Source organism: Scyliorhinus canicula, chromosome 14 (assembly GCF_902713615.1).
Source record: "Scyliorhinus canicula chromosome 14, sScyCan1.1, whole genome shotgun sequence".
Lineage (NCBI taxonomy): Eukaryota > Metazoa > Chordata > Chondrichthyes > Carcharhiniformes > Scyliorhinidae > Scyliorhinus > Scyliorhinus canicula.
In genome coordinates this window covers 32,373,192-32,394,656 of record NC_052159.1, presented here as the reverse complement: position 1 = coordinate 32,394,656, position 21,465 = coordinate 32,373,192, and the positions used below count along the sequence as shown (strand labels likewise).

Genomic DNA, 21,465 nt, shown 5'->3' with positions numbered 1-21,465 from the left:
GAAGACACTGACTCAGGCTGGAATATAGATGTAAGCCACCCTCTAGTATTCCTCCAAAATGGCAATTCTAGATGCACAATTATGGGGAGATGGCAGCTTAATGATAATGCCATGAACTAGTAATCCAAAAGCTCTGGGGACATAGATTCAAATTCAACCATGGCAGCTGGTGGAATTGAGATTCAGTTAACAAAATCCGGATTAATGGAATTAGTCTCAGTAACTATCATCATTTGTCGTAAAAGCCCATCTGGTTCACTAATATCCCTTTAGGGAAGGAAATCATTAGTCGATCTGGCCTACATCCAGACCCACAACAATGGGTCGACCCTGAATTGTCCTCTTAAATGGCAGAGCAAGCCGTTCAGTTCAAAGGCAATTAGGGATGGGCAACAAACACCAGTGATCCCCATCTCCCATGGAAGAATAAAGAAAATAAGAAGTGCGGAAAAGTAAAGAATAAACAAAAAGTAAAGAATAAACAAAAAGTGTGGAAAAGTGCCAAGTGAGTGTCACAGTCAAGTCCAATCCCATTTTCATCAGTGTTGACATATGCATATTTTTCATTAAGGCTCATTAGTTAACACATTAGGTGTGGAATTCCCATCTCTCTCGCCAGGGCACACCAAAACCAACTGCAGCATCTCTAGTGCCTTGCCAGCTGAGTGAATCTGGGTCCTTCCTGGTCCGTCCGACTTAGTAGCAAACCGGCGCGCAAACTCATCAATCAAGCAATTAGGGAAGCTCAATATTTGGAATTCATGCTTCAGAAATCCCGTCGTTAATAATTGAGGTTGCCAACAGGGACCCGTTAGCAAAACTACAGCCACGTGTAAATATGCAAAGTAAACCTCGTCATTTAAAAATAAGGGGAAATAAAAATCACAGAATCATATTTTCTAATATCAAAATATAGCAATTTATTCAAGACATTGAATATGATTTGATGATTTGTTTTCTTTAATGAGCACATGAGCTACATCACACATTCTGGATTAGAAGAAACAGAAAAGGTCACGTGATCTCCTCTGACCTAAACTCCTGAGAGGCTGCAAGGAGAAGGAACAAAGTCTGGCTGACAGTCTGACACAGACAATAAAAGCAACAAAAGCCAGAACACAGATTTTAAACAAATGAACTCTCTGCGTATGACAAGGAACATATTCAAAAAACCCAGAGAACAAAACAAAGCAGACCCTTACATTAGACAAAGTGCACCCCACCTGGCTCTAAACAGCTTTGTTAGCAAATAGTTTTCTTTTTTTTTAAAAAAAAAGGACCTAAAGCATGGCATGAGATTAAAGAATTTAAGCTCTTGTACAGTGTTAAGATGTCTCATTTCTCGCATTTCTTTTAAAACGAAGTGTCTGCTAGGTTTGTGGTTTGCCGTTCTGGCTTTTAAGGTCTGGTGTGTGATTAAAGGTAAAAATTACAAATATTTCTTTCGTTATTTTTTTCAAAAATACACTGGGGATCTTCCCGTGAGTCTTCTTTCCCTGTATGAAGCTGGTGACAAGTTCACCTTCTCAAATGTAAAGCACTTTTTATACGCAGTTCTCTGTAGAAGTGCCTTTCCCAAAGATCACGACCTGAAGCACAGTAATGTAAGCAAGTCTATCAGCAGTTCAGAAAAGCTAAAGTTTTAAAACCCCACAGATTCCTCCCTGCAGCTTCTAGAAACAAAATCATTCACATCCAACCCTGGTAAAAGCTTCTTTTAGGAACCTACATAATACTCCAGCGTCCCTAAAACATTTTTTTTTAAAAACAAAAAACAAAAAAATCCAGAAAATATAAAGTGTTGCTATTACAAAGTTGCAGATTATTTCGCTGTGACTGCACACAATGTTATTCTTCATTTTTAGCAGCACTGTAGTGTCCAAACCAGAATGAGGCAAGTACATGAAGGAAGGAAAATCTACATTATTTCCTTTTTTTTGTTGGTCTGTTTGTGTTTTTTCCCCCCACGTTTGTTTTTTTTTGGTACATCACAGCATCTGCAGTTTGGCACAATGCTCTCAGTCATGAACATAAATTGCCATCATCTGTCCTGTTGAAAACCCCAAAACATTGACTGACGCAGTTTCCTTGCGAGACATTCCAAGGCTGAAGAGTTCAACTGGCGTAAATGCCAGCGCACGATTGGGTTTCCATTTGGGGGACTTGGGGGGAGGGGTGGAGGGTGGTTTGCAGTCAATAAAATCATATTTTTTGGAGGGGGTGGGGGAATTAGAATTAAATGGACAGGGAGAGCTGGTTTTAACCATTTCACTTTAAAAGTCAGGTTCTTGTAGTTCTGGAGCTGACACACGGTGAAGGAGCGTGTTTGCCACCCACACATTCACTGCCGGTCTAATCTTACATCCTGTTATCCTGCTATTTTGCTATTTCCGTAGATCAAGCACACAGACCTGTGAAAAGCAAAAGAAAAACAAGTTAACAATTGCCAGCAATGAAAGAGAGCACTGATTTTTAAAATATGCAAAGAAAAATAGGCATGCTGGAAATCTGAAATATGTACAGGGAATTTAAGCAGTCTCTTAATATTTGAAAGGGACACAGTAGCAGCAGTGTGTACCCTCTACAAGATGCACTGCAGGAACTCACTAAGAGTCCTGAGACAGCACCTTCCAAACCCATGACTGCTACCATCTAAAAGGACAAGGGCAGTAGTCGCATGGGAACTCCACTACCTGGACGTTCCCCACCAAGCCACTTATCACTTTTAAAAAAAAATAATTTTAATTCAAATTTTCACGTTTTCACAAAAAAGTAAACAATAACAGAACATTTTAAGAACAAAAAAAAAACAGAACCCCCCCGCCGTAAATACAAAAGAGAAACAATAAATTAACACCAGTCATTGGGAAAAAACGGGTATTGAACCCAAAACAAAAACAAAGAGACAACCCCTCCCCCGGGTTGCTGCTGCTGCTGGCCTTTTGTTTTTACCGTTCTGCCAGGAGATCTAGGAATGGTTGCCATCTCCTCAAAAACCCCTACACTGACCCCCTTAGGGCAAATTTCACCCCCTCCAATTTAATAAACCCCGCCATATCGTTGACCCAGGCCTCCACGCTTGGGGGCCTTGCATCCTTCCACTGAAGAAGAATCCTCCGCCGGGCTACTAGGGACACAAAGGCCAGAACACCGGCCTCTTTCGCCTCCTGCACTCCCGGCTCCACTGCAACCCCAAATATTGTGAGTCCCTAGCCTGGATTGACCCTGGATCCCACCACCCTCGATACCGTCCTTGCTACACCTTTCCAAAATTCTCCCAGCGCTGGGCATGCACAGAACATGTGGACATGGTTTGCTGGGCTCCCTGAGCACCTAATACACCTGTCCTGGGCCACTTATCACTCTGACTTGCATAGAAACATGCATAGAAAATAGAACAGACAGAAGTCATTCAGACATCGAACCTGCTCTGCCATTCATTATGATCATGGCTAATTATCAAACTCAATATCTTGATCCTGCCTTCCCCCCTATCCACCTATGGACTTAGGTGTGGTGCTCTTTCCAAGAGCCGGTGCAGACTCGATGGGCCGAGTGGCCTCCTTGTGCACGGCAAATTCTATTCTATTCAATTCTCTGACCCATTAATCCCATTAGCCCCAAGAGCTATATCTAATTCCTTCTTGAAATTACACAACATTTTGGTCTCAACTACTTGGTGTGGTAGTGAATTCCACAGATTCACCACTCTCTGGGTGAGAAATGTCTCCTCCCTCACTCCAGTCCTAAAAGGTTTACCCCTTATCCTCAAACTATTACCTCTTGTTCTGGACTCCTCCACCATTGTAAACATTCTTTCTGAATCTACCCTGTCTAGTCCTGTTAGAATAAGTTTCTATGAGATCCACTCTCACTCTTCTGAACTCCAATGAATATAATGCTAACCGACTTAGTCTCTCCTTGTAGTCCCCCCCCCATCCCTGGAAACAGCCTGGCAAATGTTCGCTGCACTCCCTCCATAGCAAGAATATCCTCCCACAGATAAAGAGACCAAAACTGCACACAATATTCCAGGTGTGGCCTCACAAATAATCTGCCTTCTCATTTTTGCTACCAAAGTGGACAATGTCGCATTTATCTAAATTATACTGCATCTGCCATTCATTTGCCCACTCACTCAACTTGTCCAAATCACACCAAAGGATCTCTGTATCCTCCTCACAGCTCACCCTCCCACCCACATGGTGTCATCTGCAAATTTAGAGATATTATATTTTGTTCCCTCATCTATATCATTAATATATATTGTGAATAGCTGGGGTCCTAGCACCGATCCTTGCTGTACCCCACTAGTCACTGCCTGCCAATTTGAAAAAGACCCATTAATTCCAACTCTCTGCCTACCAGTTTTCTATCTATCTCCATGTGTTTTAATTTTACACGGGACTTTCTCAAAAGCCTTCTGAAAGTCCAAATATACCACATCCACAGGCTCCCCCTTGTCAACTCTACTAGTTCCATCTTTGAAAAATTCCAGTAGATTTGTAAAGCATAATTTCACCTTCATAAACCCTGCCACTGTTTTCTTTTTTTATTTGATTTATTATTGTGACATGTATTAGTATACAGTGAAAAGTGCATGCTATACAGACAATGTATACCGTACATAGAGAAAGGAGAAACTGCAGAATACAATGTTACAGTCATGAGTGTAGAGAAAAGATCAATTTAATACAAGGTCGGTCCATTCAAAAGTCTTAAGTGCTCAACAGTAAAATCTTTGATAACGGATTCTAGAATTTTCCCCACTACTTGGACCATATGGTCAGGCATACCACTGCGTGGTGAGGGAGGGACCCAGTGACAGTGAAGGAATGGTGATATATTTCCAAGTATATATTAATGATTTGGATGAGGGACAAAATTTATTGTCTCCAAATTTGCAAATGATACAAAGTCGGGTGGGAGGGTGAGCTGTGAGGAGGATGCAAAGAAGCTTCAGCGGGATTTGGGCAGGCTAATTTCCTGGGCATATGCATGGTTAGATGCAGTATAATGTGGATAAATGTGACATTATCCACTAAGGTAGCCAAAGTAGGAAGGCAGATTATTACTTAAATGGGTGTAAATTGAAAGAGGTGGATATTCAGTGATACCTTGATGTCCTTGCGCATCAGTCGCTGAAAGTAAGCGTGCAGGTACAGCAGGCAGCAAAGAAGGCAAATGGTTTGTTGGCCTTCACAGCGAGAGGTTTTGAGTATAGGAATAAGGGATGTTTTACTGCAATTGTATCGAAAGTTGGTGAGGCCACACCAGGATGATCCCTACTGACAGCCACTGTGGCCGGTTAGAGATTCTCGGCCCCAAATTGAAGCTGAATTTGGGACTGTGACTCTCTGGACAAAACTCAGCCCAATGATTCTGTACGAAATAGGTCCAGATGCTCTGAAATTGCTTTCTAGTTAGAATGGGCTCCAGCCCAAAAGGTAGCTGAAAATACTTGGTCTTGTGCAGAATACAAAAATTGAAAACAGGTGGAAAGGGATGCTCTCCTGCCCTCTGGCTTAAGGCACCCTGCTGCTTTTCTCTGCAAACTTGACCTGATGGTAGTTTATGTTGTCCAAAAGAGAATGGTGCTTAATTTGATAATTACCGATATCCCTCTGCCTAATGAACAATTCTTTGCTTTAATTGAACAAAATTAATTTCCTGTATCAGAGCATTTTGCTCTTAGCAAATGCTTTAGCTCAGTCATACCACCCTATTAAATTCTTAAAAGTGTAAAAAGCAAAATAATAACCATACCTTTCGCAGTGCTGACCAACTTTGAGAGGATTTGGGTTTAACAGAGCTCAGATTCCTCCGTTATGTAGAACAATTTAAAAATAAATAAATTTGGAGTAACCAATTTCTTTTTTCCAATTAAGGGGCAGTTTAGCGTGGCCAATCCACCTACCCTGCATAGAACATAGAACAGTACAGCACAGAACAGGCCCTTCGGCCCTTGATGTTGTGCCGAGCAATGATCACCCTACTCAAACCCATGTATCCACCCTATACCTGTAACCCAACAATCCCCCCCCCCCACCTTAACCTTACTTTTTAGGACAATACGGGCAATTTAGCATGGCCAATCCACCTAACCCGCACATCTTTGGACTGTGGGAGGAAACCGGAGCACCCGGAGGAAACCCACGCACACACGGGGAGGACGTGCAGACTCCGCACAGACAGTGACCCAGCCGGGAACCGAACCTGGGACCCTGGAGCTGTGAAGCATTTATGCTAACCACCATGCTACCGTGCTGCCCCAAGTGCATATCTTTGAGTTGTGGGGGTCATGCCCACACAGACACGGGGAGAATGTGCAAACTCCACACAGATAGCGACCCGAAGCTGGGATCGAACCTGGATCCTTAGCACTATGAGGCAGCATTGCTAACCACTGCACCACCTCTGTACCATCAAAAATCCTAGGTTTAAGGGCAGCATGGTGGCCTAGTGGTTAGCACAGCTGCCTCACGGTGCTGAGGTCCCAGGTTCGATCCCGGCTCTGGGTCACTGTCCGTGTGGAGTTTGCACATTCTCCCCGTGTCTGCGTGGGTTTCGCCCCCACAACCCAAAAATGTGCAGAGTAGGTGGATTGGCCACGCTAAATTGCCCCCTTAATTGGAAAAAATAATTGGATAATCTAAATTTATTTAAAAAAATTTAAAAAATCCTAGGTTTGTTCTTTCAGTCTCTATTTAACATGAAGCATGATTCGACATCATAATTTGCAAATAGTGAAGATTTCAGTATGAATAACAACTGAAGTTCAACTTAATCTTTTAGTATTTAATACACAATGGCTGTAAGTTTTTAAAAAGCCTATGCCCGTGATTTAGCTAGCCGTGGGCGGAAATCCCGTAATGGCTGCTAGGTTTCGTGAGAGACCAAAAATGGCGTTTGCGCTGGTGAGATTTCAGTTTGGAATCTTCTCCACCCTACACCGATGGCACGAATCATTACTGATTTTCAAAAACAAAAAACAATTGTGATAATCACACTGGGCGCGCACAGGTAAGTATAGCCCTCAGGTGGTGAAGGAGTAAAGGACATGTCCGGGCAGTGGCCAGGCACTGTTCAAGGTTGGGCCTTCTTGGAAGCCCCATTGGAGACTTCCCCTTATGTGTGGTGGGGATTGGGGGCGCACCCCGATGCCCGTGACGAGGGGTGGGGGGGGGGAGCTCCTCCGTGTCTGTGAGGGATGGTGGGAAGGAAGATTATTTTCTGTGCAGATTGGGGTCCCCCCATGACCATGGAGTTGGCTTTGCCCACCAGAGTGATATGACAAACCATGCCCTCAGATTATCTGTACACGGAATGCTGAAGAATGTGGAGAGAAAGCACGGCTGTACCACTGGATAGCTACACTGGTAATTACCACGTTTAATTTGTTTCTCCAACTCAAGTGTTCTAACGCCTGATTTATCCATTACATAAAATAAATTAGCTGGAGCCTTGATTTGTTTGACTGCTCTGTCTCTCCCTATTATTCCTGAGCAGCACATTTAGTTATGCAGTAACAAAAAATCCTCTATATTTTAAAACATGTGTAATCGAATTTCTAGAAATCTGCCCTGACTCTCAAACCTATTGGCTTTATTACTTACACTGTTCTGCTTCTCCTGGTTGATGCAACATTTAAAATCTCCCAAAACACCTACACTGTTTCGGCAGTTTACCTCCCTGATCTCTGTATTTGTACATCTGCCCACATCATTCTCTGGTTACCTAAGCCTTGCACCCTTTGCTCATCCGCAACTCTACTCATAGTGTTTCCACGGACTAAAATTCCTTCCTTCTACAGTGGTAATTTGTCATTATTCAACACTGCTATTCCCCCTCCATTCCCAAATACCCAAGACTTTTCTAACAATTCCATTACTTTGGAGTCAAATTTCTACGATGGTTGAAATGACACTTTCAACTCACTTGTATTATTTCTTATGCTCCATTCATTCGCCTGTGGAACTCTCATTCAAGTGCTCTTTCTCGCTCTGCCTGCAATTCCTGATAACCCACCCTCACTCTTTTTGATTTATACTGTGGGTTTTCTCCTCTAAGGATATTAAGATGTATTGATTCAGCCATTAAATTGTAAGTTAACTGGAGTTTGCGAATGAGTTGGAAGTTGATGAAGTTTTTATCATAATAATCTTTATTGTCACAAGTAGGCTTACATTAACACTGCAATGAAGCCACTGTGAAAATTCCCTAGTCGCCACACTCCAGCGCCTCTTCGGGTACCCAGTGGGAGAATTTAGAATGCCCAAATTACCTAACAAGCACGTCTTTTGGGACTTATGGGAGGAAACTGGAGCACCCGGAGGAAACCCACGCAGACACGGGGAGAACGTGCAGAGTCCACACAGTGACCCAAACCGGGAATCGAACCTGGGACCCTGGAGCTGTGAAGCAACAGTGCTACCCACTGTGCTACCATGCCGCCCAATTTTAGGCATGGTATTGATATTTTTTTTAAAAACAGCATTGGACAGTGATGCCAACTTTGTTAATGCTGGAGGGGGAAAAAAAGATTCAGAGGATGAGCAATTGAGTAGAATTAGATAGTCAAGAGATCAGTTTGGAGGGATTCATTGTGATGGTAACTTGTGTCAGTTTTGGAGTTGTCACCAATAATGCATTAAAGTATTCAAGAATTAATTCAGATTACTACTGCTAACCCAATGCTGTTTCCTTCATTATTCTCAGTATATGGTGTTATGACTAAATAGGAATTACCTGCATCAATTGTTAAATTTCAGGTACCAATGAGCAAAATGCATGCTTTTCTAATTGGTACTAGGCAAGGACAGCTTAGCCTTATTGAGACTGCAGCAGGAAGTCAAATGCCAATGTTGTTCAAAAATGATTTGTGTCAGGTCAGGGGAGCATGACATATCTTCCCATCTTTTGCCAGTCCTTAGATGCCTATCCTTCCTAAGTTCTCCTTAAGCTCCAATTTCAGGCTTGGCTCTGAGCTTGAGCTGCTCCCCACCTCCATTCGGCTCGTGTACACTGATTTGTTATTTGCAGGTCATCGTCAGGGGCAACTGAGGCCCAACGCTCAAAATGGCTCAGACCTCTTATGAAGCACATCGGGCAGCTGGATAGACACCAACCAATGATAAAGAAAATCAGCTTCCTAGTCTTCAAGGTTTGAGTTACAAAGAAACATTGGAGAAGCCTGGTCTGTTTAACATCAAAGTAATATCAAACAGGTAGTCTTATGGATGTAGACAAGACTGTAAACATGGCAGAGATAAATCAGGAAATTTGCTTTCAATTACATCATTTGATTAGGACAATCTGTCCCAGGATCAAACTAAAAGCAACAATGGACCGGATATGAAGAACTCTGGGCGGGATTCTCCGTTGTCCAACACCTATATCGTAATCGGCGATCAGGTGGAGAATCCCTGTTTGCGCCCAAGGTAGGGGCGGCGCCTGTTTTCAGATGCTCCACCCCATCTAAAACGGCGTCATTGAGGAATACGCCGCACGCCGTTGGGACGGCCTCAGAACGTTGCCTGAAGGCCCTCCCCCGATGGGCCGAGTTCCCGACAGCGCGGAACACTTGTGCTCTCAGTTTTCGTAAACCCGCTGTGGCGGCTGCGGACTGTCCAGCGCAGCCACAGTCAGGTGGGGGAGCCATGCTGCTGGCCGGGGGGGGGGGGCTTCGGCGAGGACTGGGGGGACTGGTGGGGCGGTGGCCCGGGTGTGTCCAGGGGGCGCTATCTGGCAGGTCAGGTTCCCGAGTGGTCGGCGCTATGTTGTATAGCGTGAACGCTGCAGGTCATCGCCATGCGCATGCCCAGCCACGGATCCGGCAATTTTCCAGGCGTTTATATGGGGAAGGCCGTGACATTTTATGTGGCGCAGCTGCTAGCCCCCACTGGTCGCAGCATCAGTGCGGGGGCTTCACTGATTTTGTTTGTTGTACAATAAACACTTCCTCCAGACATAGCCTCAAAATCGGAGAATCCAGCCCTCTGTCTCTGCACAGAAAAGAGATAAACACATGAAGATGGACTTCTGAATAGAGAAGCTACGGTGATAAAAATTGAATTGTTTAAATAGATTTATATGCTGAACTGTATTGCAGGGAAGGGGGCGGGTTGGGAGTAGAACTTGTGTTTTCTTAAACATATATTTTCTGCTTAACACAGAAACAGACACTACCTCGAAATGAGTAGTATTCCTAATCTATCATGCTCAACCTGTTTCTGGCATTCCACAACGATAGTTATTTTGCAATAATGTGTTATTGTTGGCTATCTTTCTTGAAGTAATTTTATAAGCGGCAATGTGCTATTGAAGGAGCCTTGCACACGTTTCAAGTGTCTGTTTTGGATCACCTGTGTAAAAGATTCACTGACATGACAGACACATGGAGCAAAAGCCTTTCAATCACTTGTAGATAATGAGTGGGTGGAGACAGAATCCAAGCTGAACAGTATAAATACTTACAGAGCCATCTGATGCACTTGCTCCCACTTTGTCCCCTGATGCATTCCAGCAGACTTCAAAAATTCCCCCTGTCCCTCTGTAGCTGTGCACTAGCGCTCCCGTCTATGAAAACAAACACATTGATTGATTTGTTGGAATACAGAGAAAGCATGTTTTTGAAATTAATGTACTTGGTGATTGCTGACATTTAAAAATGTCAATGACAGTCTGACAAGGGCGCGTTAAACTTAAATTGTGTACCTGATCACAAGTTTTCCGTTTCACTAGAGTCAAAATTGTCTTCATCAAATGATCAGCGCTGTTTTGTTTTTGTCATTTTCATCACAATGAATTTATATAAAAGTGAGGTGACACAGTCCATTTATATTTCAGAAACAACTGACTTCCCTTAATCGCCAGTGTTTACATGGAGGGAGTCTTTGCAACATCGAGGACAAATACACACTTTCTTTCTCTCTAAAAATACAAGTATTATTCTGAAACAACTGAATAATTTCTCAAATCTGACTGTGGTCAAACTTGCAAATGGCATTGTCACTCTTACCTGAGTGTTCCATATGTGGACACATTTGTCAAACGACCCACTGGCTAGATATTTTCCATCAGGGCTGAAAGCTACACTATAGACAGGTTCTTGGTGCATGGTTAAAGTGTGAAGGCAAATTCCTCTTTCCACATCCCATAGGCGAACAGTTGAATCAAATGAAGCACTGAAAAATAAAAGATAAAAGTAATTTCAATTAGATGGCAAACTACCTAACTACTGCACACAGCTTTCAATGTGAGAAGAAAATGTGCCATTGAACTGCACAGGCAAGAAAATTTCCTTGTTATTGTGGTTTGTCCAGAGGTGCTAGATTGTTAACAATCTAGAGGAGTCTGGGAGGTGAAGGGGAAGTGGGAGGAAGAGCTGGGAGGAGAGTTGGAAGTTGGGCTATGGGAGAAGGCCCTGAGGAGAGTCAATGCATCCTCATTGTGTGCCAGGCTTAGCCTGATCCAGTTCAAGGTGGTCCACAGGGCTCATATAACTGTGGCAAAGATGAGTAGGTTTTTTGAGGAGGTGGAGGACAGGTGTGGGGGGAGTCCTGCGAATCATGTACATATGTTTTGGGCGTGTCCAAAGCCGAGGGGATTTTGGCAGGGATTTTCAGAGGTTATGTCAGAGCTCCTGGAAGGAAGGGTGACTCCCGAGCCCAGAGATGGCAATATTTGGAGTGTCGGAAGATCCGGGAGCCCAGGGGAGGGGAGAGAGGCCGACATTTTGGCCACTGCCTCCCTGGTGGCCCTGAGACGGATTTTGCTAGGATGGAGGGACTCGGAGCCTCCAAAGTCGGGGGTTTGGATCAGTGACATGGCAGGGTTTCTTAGGCTAGAGAAAATTAAGTTCGCCTTAAGGGATTCGTTACAGGGCTTCGCTCAGAGGTAGCAGCCGTTCAACGACTTCTTCAAGGAAAATTGACCGCCAGCAGAGGGGGGGGGGGGGGGGGGGGGAGAAGAGGCACAGAAGTGACAATTAAGGGCAGGGATTCTAATGTATTGGTAGTTAGGGTTTAGGACTGGGGGAGTTGGGTTTGTTGGATCTCTCTGTTTAAAAGGTTAAAATGTTTAAATTATAAATGCCTGAATAAAATATTTTCTAAAAAAAACAATCTTGAGGAGTTGTGAACCTGAGCTAGAGAAAGGAAAAATGAGCTCGGTCTTCCATTCTGATTACTGCCTAAAGTGAATGTCTGGTGAGCTGAGATGACTGAACAGCCCGTCAACACTTGCTATTCTGACTCACACATATTCAGTAAAGCCACTTGGGTGAAGGACTAGAGAGCATTCGGCCCACTTGAAACTATGCTGCGTAAAAAGCCTGCGTCTCAGATAGGAGATTATTTTGGTCATTGAATAAATGGTGTTTTGATAATGGCTGGGTAATTTTTTAAAAAAAATCTGTGGCAGCTGATTAGGACTTTCAAGGTATGTTTATTGTGTACGTCTTCAATGGGCCGAGTGGCCGCCCGTTTTCAACCAGCCCCGCTGGCGTATATAACACCAGGTCCGTACCGGCGGGACCTGGCTCTGCGGGCGGCCTGCGGAGTCCTCGGGGGGGGCATGGGGGGATCTGGCCCCGAGGGGGGGGGGGGGGGGGGGCCCATGGTGGCCTGGCCCGCGATCGGGGCACACCGATCCACGAGCAGGCCTGTGTCGTGGGGGCACTCTTTCCCTCCGCACTGGCCGGTGCGGAGAAGAACCCCCCTACGCATTCCCTGGGATGATGCCAGTACACGCTGGTGCTCCCGCACATGCGCCAACTCACGCCGGCCGGCGAAGGCCCTTCGGCGCCGGTGCCGGCCTAGCCCCTGAAGGTGTGGAGCATTCCGCACCTTCTGGGCGGCCAGACGCCGGAGTAGCTCATGCCACTCCTCGGTGCAGGTACGGCCCACCCCGACGGATAGCGGAGAATCCCGCCCAATCTCTGCTGACTATAAACTGACTCTAAAGGTACGTTTTGCCACCAATCAGGACACCAAGACTCTAAAGACTGATCCGTTGGCTCATGGGAGTGACCAGGTTAATTGTTTTTTGTTTTTGAAGTTCCAAAACAAGAACACCAATACCCAACAGGGGGTGGGGTGGTAAACTGCCAGAGCAGATGCTCCAGTTATTATAGAACTTGCTCAATACCATTTGATTTCAATGGAGGTGAAGGTGAAAATTAATGTTATCTTCTCTATAACGCTGTACCTGCCTCGGGATTGAAACTTAAGTGTAAAGGGTGTAGCCATGCTGGCCACGCAAAATGGACACCAAAGTAAAATGGAAGACAGAAGGAAAAGCCTGTTTAGTGTGAGCAGACAGTCTGCTCTCAACTAATTAGCATTTTGCAAGCAGCAAACCAGTTTCTGGCCAGGTGCAAGATCTCCAAGCCAAAGGTGTTAATGGCAAAGCGCTTAGCATTCTGATGAGGCAGCCCAGATCCAGGCACAAACAATGGCAACATTTCCATCTCAATGTAACACTTAATTGGTTGCGCAGACAGGATGGCACCAGAGCAACGAATATCGAAACCACCCCCCAACATCGAGGAAGGCCCCCGCATTGGAGGATTTCGAAGGTAACCGTTTGGAAATGCTCCAATCGGTACCGAAAGGTAGAGCCCGCCTAGAAGGGGGCAAGGACATTAGAGAGGGGTATAAAGGCAAATTCCCCACATAGCCCGGTCTGTTAAACCCGTGCTCCGGCCCTGATAGACATCTTGCATCCTGACTCCAGCCGTTGAGCACCAGCCGCCGAAACCGTAAGTTCAACGCTCGCTACGCGATCCAAGCCCACTAGACCCCCAGTACCAGAACGCTTGCTGAAGGCTGCAGTACAAGACCAGGACGAAGGCCTCGTTCTCTGACCTTGCCTGTTCCTGTTAGATAAGTATTCTGTTCACTTAAGTTTAGTTATAGCTTAGTCTCTTAGTGTGTGCATGAGTATTTATTATAACTGTATAATAAATATTGATCGTTTGAACCTTACTAATCGGTGTATCGTCTTTATTACTTTGAACTTGACCTTGGAATACTTGTGACGTTGTCTATACGGCAACTGGCGACTCCAGAGCTGAATAAATACATAGAACAGAGCCTAGTAGTGTTAAGCACACGTCGAATACGGAGGCGTGTTAATACACTCCAATAAACGCGTTTTACGCCCATAGTAAAACGTGCAACATTTAGTGGCGACTCCCTGACGGGACATGGTTGTAAGTGGAAACCCCACACTGTCCAGGACCCTGAAATTTGAATTAGAACTCCAAATTGCAGAGAAAGAAAGAAATCACGAGTATTCAAGGTGTTCAAAATAATAAGCGTAATTCGGAAGTGTGTTTAGTGCATGCGTACTAACAGGGCTGTAAGGTAAAACTGAAAGCTTTTTGTTGCGACAAACTTTCGGCAGTTTTTGAACGGAACATAGCGTAAGCCGTACCCGTTTCTTGAAACACAACCCCAACAACTCCCTGTTCCAAATTATACAAAGAGAGTCAGAGGAAATGGCCATGCAGGCAATGGAACGTCTGATGGATCCAGAAAGGTTTGTGGTCGCAGCGACCAGCAACAGTAGCAGGGTAGGCCAGTGTCCCACGTGGGAGCTGGAACTCCGCAAATATTTACAAGGAAAGGGATGGCCCCTTTGGAAAGAGTTTTGTGCAAATGAGGAGACAGGTCCCGGGAGTATAGGTCATACTTGGTGGGAGAACCTCTCTCAAATACACAAAAAGAACCTAGGTAAAGCACGCAAGCCGATGGCGATTGTGTCCTGCTTGGCACAGTTGCGAGGCGCAGAGGAGGTCATCAGGACGCTCCGGACAGATTTAGAAGAGAGGAATAGGATGAGTAAGGTCGATGTCAGGGACATCGAGAAGGAGAATCTGGATCTAAAAGGGAAGTTGGCAGAGAAGGATAGAGAGGTGGATGATGCCAAAAGGGCTCATCAGTCTTGTCTAGCTCATCTGAGCAGTTCCCAGACCCAGTATGAGAAAGCCTATCAGGACGTGCAACGTGCCGTTCTGATAAGACAGGAATCAGAAAAGCAGGTGGAGGCATTGCAGAGGCAATGTTCTGATCTCAAAGCAGCTTTGAGAGCACTCCATGCTGCAACGACCGAACAAAGACAAAGCACAGTTGACCACGCGAAATGCAGGAAACAGATTGCGGAATTGCAATCTCTGCTTTCGGTGCAGAATGGCTTCCAAAGCACCTTTGGAGCACAGTTAGATGGGGAAAATGCCCCAGATTGGCAGGAATTAAGTGAGACCGCGCAGCGTTATGTTCAGGGAACATGTGCGCCAGCAGCTCAGCAGAAACGACAGGCACCCCAACCCCCCACAGCTCAGACCATAACCGCACCCATGAATCCCGTAACCACGCAGAGAAAAGCCGAGACAGAAGGCGCCCCAGACATAACCTACACCACCCCTTTAACAGTAACCCAGCTAAGGGACGCGTGTGAAAAGATCACTCCGTTCCTCCCCACCGCAGACCCCCACCAATTTTTCGCAAAAGTGAAACAGCAGGCTACCATGTACGGCCTGGATGAGAGAGAGCAGGTTAAGCTCACAGTTCTGAGTTTAGACCAAAGTGTAGTAGCAGCCCTCCCCGACCCACAGAACGTGGCAGGAGGCAGCCTAGAGGAGATGCACACCGCCATTTTAGATGCCATAGGGTACAATAGAGGTGACCCAGTAGAAGGATTAAACAAATGCAGGCAGAAAAGATCCGAACACCCCACAGCATTCGCAGGAAGGCTGTGGATTCATTTCAGCGCAGTTTTTGGACAATTAGATAGAGCGCATTTAACCCGCGAAAACATGGTTAAATGGACGCGCACAATAATCTCCCACGCAACAGAAGCAGGACAGAGCGCTTGCAACAGCTATGACCCCTCAGAAGAGGCCCATAACGAGAAATGGGTCCTGAAAAGATTGTCCCGCGCTTGGGAGCAATCGCTTCAGGAAAAAGGCAAAGTTAGATCCCCAGAAGAGGCTCAGGCTGCTGCAGATATCCAAGCAGTCAGAGAGCACCAGAAGCCCGCATGGGTAAATGAAGGCAAGAGCAGCCCTCAGCAGAAAGGACAGGAATGCTATAACTGTGGACAGTTAGGGCATTGGGCTAAGGAATGCAATGCACCCCAGCGATCTCAGAGAGGCCAGCAGACAGGCACTCTGAACCGCAATAAGTCAAAACCGATCCATAATGTTACAGTACAGTCAGGACCCACCAATGTGGACGAGACGGACTGACGGTGTCCGGGCTCCCCCACTTGGGTCTGTGACACACTATGGGATCCATCAGGGAGGCCCGTAGTCACAGCAAGAGTAAAAGGGAAGCCCATAGAATTACTCTGGGACACAGGAGGCTCCCGCACCACCATTAACTCCACGATCACGGCACACTCAGACACGTGGCCGACCACATCCACCATTACACTTAGCGGGTTCACCGGACACTCGCAGCAGGGACACATTACAGCACCCATAGCAATTCAGCTAGGGAACATTAGCACAAGGCACCCCGTAGTTCTAGTAAACCTTCCCAGGACAGCAGAACACATCCTAGGGATTGATTTTATGAACACACACAGCTTATCGTTCGACCCAGTGAACCAGTGTGTCTGGCGAATGGCAAGAGCAGACAGAGCACCAGCCACCCTCACAGTAGGAGACTACGCTAATCGGATTAGCGCAGTGGGAGAGTACTCATTCGACCTGACTACACTCCACACCGACAGACAAATTAAAGCATTACTGAACAAACACAGGACAGCATTTGCAAGTCACCGTCATGACTGTGGCAGAATGACTGGACAAGTTCATGTTACCGGACAGGACCCCCGACCGCAAAAGCAATACAGATTTCCCCTTGAAGCAGAGGTGGAAATAGAAAAGGTTATAGGTAGCTTGTTGGACCAAGGTGTACTTAGAACGGTAGCCTCCACCAACAATGCCCCTATTTGGCCAGTGAGGAAGCCCGATGGATCATGGCGTCTGACCATCGATTATCGGGAACTCAATAAAGTAACCCCCGCAGTAGCCCCAACGGTAGCTACTAGTCCCGAGACCATGCTCAAGCAGGGTCTCAACGCCAAGTACTTCACGGTATTGGATATCAGTAACGGATTCTGGTCCATACCATTGGCAAAAGCGTGCCAATACAAATTTGCATTCACTTTTAAAACTCAGCAGTATACGTGGACATGCCTCCCACAGGGATTCCACAATTCACCCTCCATTTTCCACCGACAGCTGGCAAGTGGATTAGAAAAATTTTCCCGACCCGAATGTCTGGTACAGTATGTAGACGACCTACTACTGCAGACAGACACAAAGGCAGAGCACATTTCGCTTCTGGCCGAACTCCTGGAATTGTTGACTTCAATTGGATGTAAAGTTAACCCCAGAAAGGCCCAGATATTGGAAAGTAAAGTGATGTATTTGGGAACAGTCATCACGCACGGCAAACGCGAGATCGAATTCAAAAGAATTGATTCGATTGTCAAATTGCCCCTTCCCCAGAATGTTTCAGCCCTCCGGTCGTTTTTAGGACTGGTTGGTTACTGTCGGAACCACATAGACGGATTCGCGACAAAAGCCGCCCCACTTTCAGACCTCCTTAAGAAAGGAGCCCCCTGGGAATGGCTTCCGCAGCATACAGGCGCTGTGGAGGAGTTAAAACGAGCCCTTAGTGCAGCACCCGCGCTGCTAGTCCCAGACCAACTTTCCCCGTACGCAATCGAGGTAGCTAGCACAGATCTGACCCTCTCGGCCGTGTTGCTTCAGGAACGGCACGAGCAGCTAAGACCAGTGGCTTATGCCTCCCGACTGTTAGACCCAGTAGAACAAGGATTCTCTGCCTGTGAGAGGCACCTCCTTGCTGTCTTCTGGGCAGTACAGTACTTTTCATACATAACCGGACTAAACCCCATCACCATTCTAACCGAACACACACCCACACAGCTACTACTAGACGGTCGACTGAAGGACGGTTCAGTTAGCCAGATTAGGGCAGCTAGGTGGACCCTACTTTTACAAGGACGGGACATTACTGTAAAACGGACACGCACACACACATATTTAGCAGACAACCTCCAATACCCCGGACAGCCCCATGACTGTGAAATTGTAGCTCCCCTGCATAACACAGGCCCCTTCATAGCGAAAACACCCCCCAGGAAGCTAGGAAACCCCGCACAAGGCACCCCACACACAGACACGTGTGGACCCCTCAAGATATACGTGGACGGTTCATCCACAGTTTTAAATGGTGAGCGTATCACTGGATGCGGCATCTACGTCGAGGACGCGCAGGGGCGCGCTCTCGAGGAAATAGCACTGAAGTTACCTGGTCACTTAGGCGCGCAGGCAGCAGAGCTAGCAGCCATAGCATATATAGTGGACCACCCCGATTCTTTCCCCAGCCCAGCAGACATATATTCGGACAGTTTATATGTCTGCAACAGTTTAACCGATTTTTTGCCCCTGTGGAGGACAAGAGGTTTTGTATCCGCAGACGGAAAACCCCTTCCATCAGCCCCTCTACTCCAGCATATTCTAGAGAGAGCGAAGGACAGGACCTTCGGCATAATAAAAGTTCGCAGCCACCATAGGTCATCACCCCCTGGGAATGTAAAAGCCGACGCATTGGCTAAGGCAGGTTCCAGGAGAGGACACTTATGGACCCCCCCAGCTAGCGCACCAGCTAGCGCCCCTGTGAGCGCAGTACAAGTCTCACAAACAGAGGTTAAAGATCTCGTTGCAGCACAGAAACAGGATGGAGACCTCAGGGAGGTTTTCAAGGGAAACTTTGTGCCTGCGTACGAACACTTTAAACACGCACTGACCACACATGAGGGCGTGATCATTAAGGATCAACTTTATGTGGTCCCACAGCAGGATAGAAATGCAATGATTGCTTTATTTCACGATAACCACGGACACCAAGGAATTGATTCAACCACGAGGCACCTCAGGCAACTCTGTTGGTGGCCTAATCTCAGGACAGATGTAACACACTATATAGAGAATTGCCTGATTTGTGCTCAGAATAACCCGGAGCGGTATTCTAAGAAAGCACAACTTCGGCATACTCGCCCAGTTAACGGCCCTTGGACAAACCTCCAGATCGATTTTATAGGTCCATTGCCCCCTTGTCGGAATGGCTATAAGTATGTTCTGGTGGTGATAGATACCTTTACAAAATGGGTAGAGGCATTTCCATCACGTACAAACACAGCTAAGACAGCTGCAAAGATCCTGACCCACCACATCTTCACGAGATGGGGTTTACCCCAAAGTATCGATTCGGACCAGGGATCTCACTTTACAGGACGGGTCATGAAGAACGTCCTGACAATATTCGGTATCAAACAAAACTTTCATATTGCGTATCATCCACAGTCCAGCGGGATTGTGGAGCGCATGAATCGGACCCTAAAAACGACCCTCAGGAAAATGGTTCAAGAGAATAATTCCACATGGGATTCAGTGCTCCCCTTTGCACTTATGTTCATAAGGAACACTGTCTCCACATCTACAGGATACACACCACACACACTCATGACCGGACGCCCTATGAAAGGTACAGAATTCCTTTTAGGACTGGACATGACAAGCCCCGAAGTGACGGCCCTCACACATGAAAAGGCAGTTAAAGATCTAGTTGAGACTGTGAGGTCTGCACAGATCGCAGCCGCAGTCCAGCTAGGGAAACGCCGACAGCAACGCACTGCCTGTTTCAATAAGACCGTACACACCACAGAATTCCAGGTTGGGCAACAGGTAATGTTATCTGTTTATAACCCCAGCAGTTTTTTGGCTCCAAAATATTCTGGCCCATACTCAATTTCGGACAAAATTAGCCCCTCCGTTTACAGGATAAAATATCCTAATGGGAAGACCGCGTGGTTCCATATCAACCAGTTAAAGGCATATGGAACACAGTCTAACCATGCTCACCATGTACTGCTAGATGCAGCAGAACACTTCACCCCGCCCACTAGAGACACTTTTTCACCATCCCCCTCACAGACCAGCTCATCAACGGACTCGCCCACGACTCCGCCCACAGACCACGACAGACCACGCCCCGACACGCCCACAAGCTGCCACAGCAGAGACAGCAGGACTGCCACTGACTCTGAAGACAGCGACAGCACACAACCATACAGCCCACACTGCACCAACTACGACCCCGACTCCAGTGACCCCATGGAAGTCACTTACCTTAAATATCCAGAACCACCACCCGACCCCGACTACCCCGACAACACACTCGACACTACATTATGGCACAGGGACAATTCATACAGACTTGTCCGTAACGATGAGAGTGACCCCCGGTCACACAATTCCAAAGTTTCATGCCTGATCCACACAAGGGTGTGGGATCCGGGAGAGCAGGACGACGCAATGTCTGAATCCCGACACGGCAACCCCTTTGTGACCCTGTTCACAGAGGCAGAATCAAAGTGAGGTGTCCAGATGATGTAAAATAGGAATCGTTTGAGGGAAACGATGTCCTTTCTGATGGAACCTGCACGTATGTTTGTCTTCGTTTATGTTTGTTTGTTTTCAGGATTGTAAATTGTTCAGCTGGAGGATGGACATCTTCTTTTCAGCTGAAAAGATTGTGACCACCTCACATACACGTTAGCTTGTCTGCCGAAACTTTTGAGAACTTCGGTTTGATTGGAGATTTTTTCCAAAGTTGTAAGGCTACACGCCAAATAGTTTGTCCGCAGATATCTCTGAGAACTTCAGTGATGTCCTCAGTTGGAGCATCTTGGCTCCCTTGGTTTTTTAGGTGCCCCTCTATTCGGCGAATAGAGGCTGCAAGTCATGGTAAATACATTCATACCCGTTTTTTTTTCCAGGTTACTCAGGCAGTGGACAAACGGCACTGAGGACCCGCCCTGTCTGAGAACCAACCCTTGGTCAGCCAAGCTCGGGTATGGCACAGCACGCCCTACCCGGGGATCCCATCCAACTCATACCCGTCGCGGCCCATACGCAACTCATTCGGATGTTTGTTTCAAAGTTTGTTCTCATTTTACGTTAGGTAGCCCTTCGGCCGCCATCCCACATGCTATTTACATCCGGGAACATTCGGATGGTAAATCAGCAAAGCCTGCGAGACGGCTCGCAGAAGGAAGGATTGTTAGGTGTATGCTGGTCTTTAAATTCGCTTTTTGAAAAAAAATGAGGGGAGTCACAGGGTGTGACTTAGCCAGTCATTTTAAAGGGTCAATTGGGTTTTGAAAGACAGATGCACTAACAAGTAAAGGTCTTAAACTGTGTATTGACAGATACTGTGCTTGATCCCAAAGGTTTCAAAGGACGAGACAGAGGTCGAAGCCAGGATTGTCAATACCGGAGGAAGAAGGAAGAGAAAGAAGAAGAACAGCAAAATGATGGAAACCCACCTATTGTTTCTAAATGTTATGTGTATATGTGTGGAA

The 21,465-nt window shown here is 46.3% G+C and overlaps 2 protein-coding genes across 6 annotated transcripts in view; one reads left to right on the top strand and one right to left on the bottom strand.

The window, feature by feature from the left end:
• Nucleotides 1-21,465, top strand: part of gpr143 (G protein-coupled receptor 143) — a 161,177-nt gene that overhangs the window by 83,993 nt on the left and 55,719 nt on the right. The window lies entirely within an intron of this gene.
• LOC119977436 (F-box-like/WD repeat-containing protein TBL1X) overlaps nucleotides 896-21,465 on the bottom strand; it is a 418,532-nt gene continuing 397,962 nt past the window's right edge. For all 5 annotated transcript variants that reach the window (XM_038818342.1, XM_038818341.1, XM_038818343.1 and 2 more), the window contains 3 exons: nucleotides 11,021-11,186; nucleotides 10,477-10,578; nucleotides 896-2,411 (listed from right to left, as the gene is read on the bottom strand). In XM_038818342.1, coding sequence (XP_038674270.1) covers nucleotides 2,385-2,411; nucleotides 10,477-10,578; nucleotides 11,021-11,186 — 295 coding nt within the window. In that variant the 3' untranslated portion in view covers nucleotides 896-2,384. The remainder of the gene's footprint in view (nucleotides 2,412-10,476; nucleotides 10,579-11,020; nucleotides 11,187-21,465) is intronic.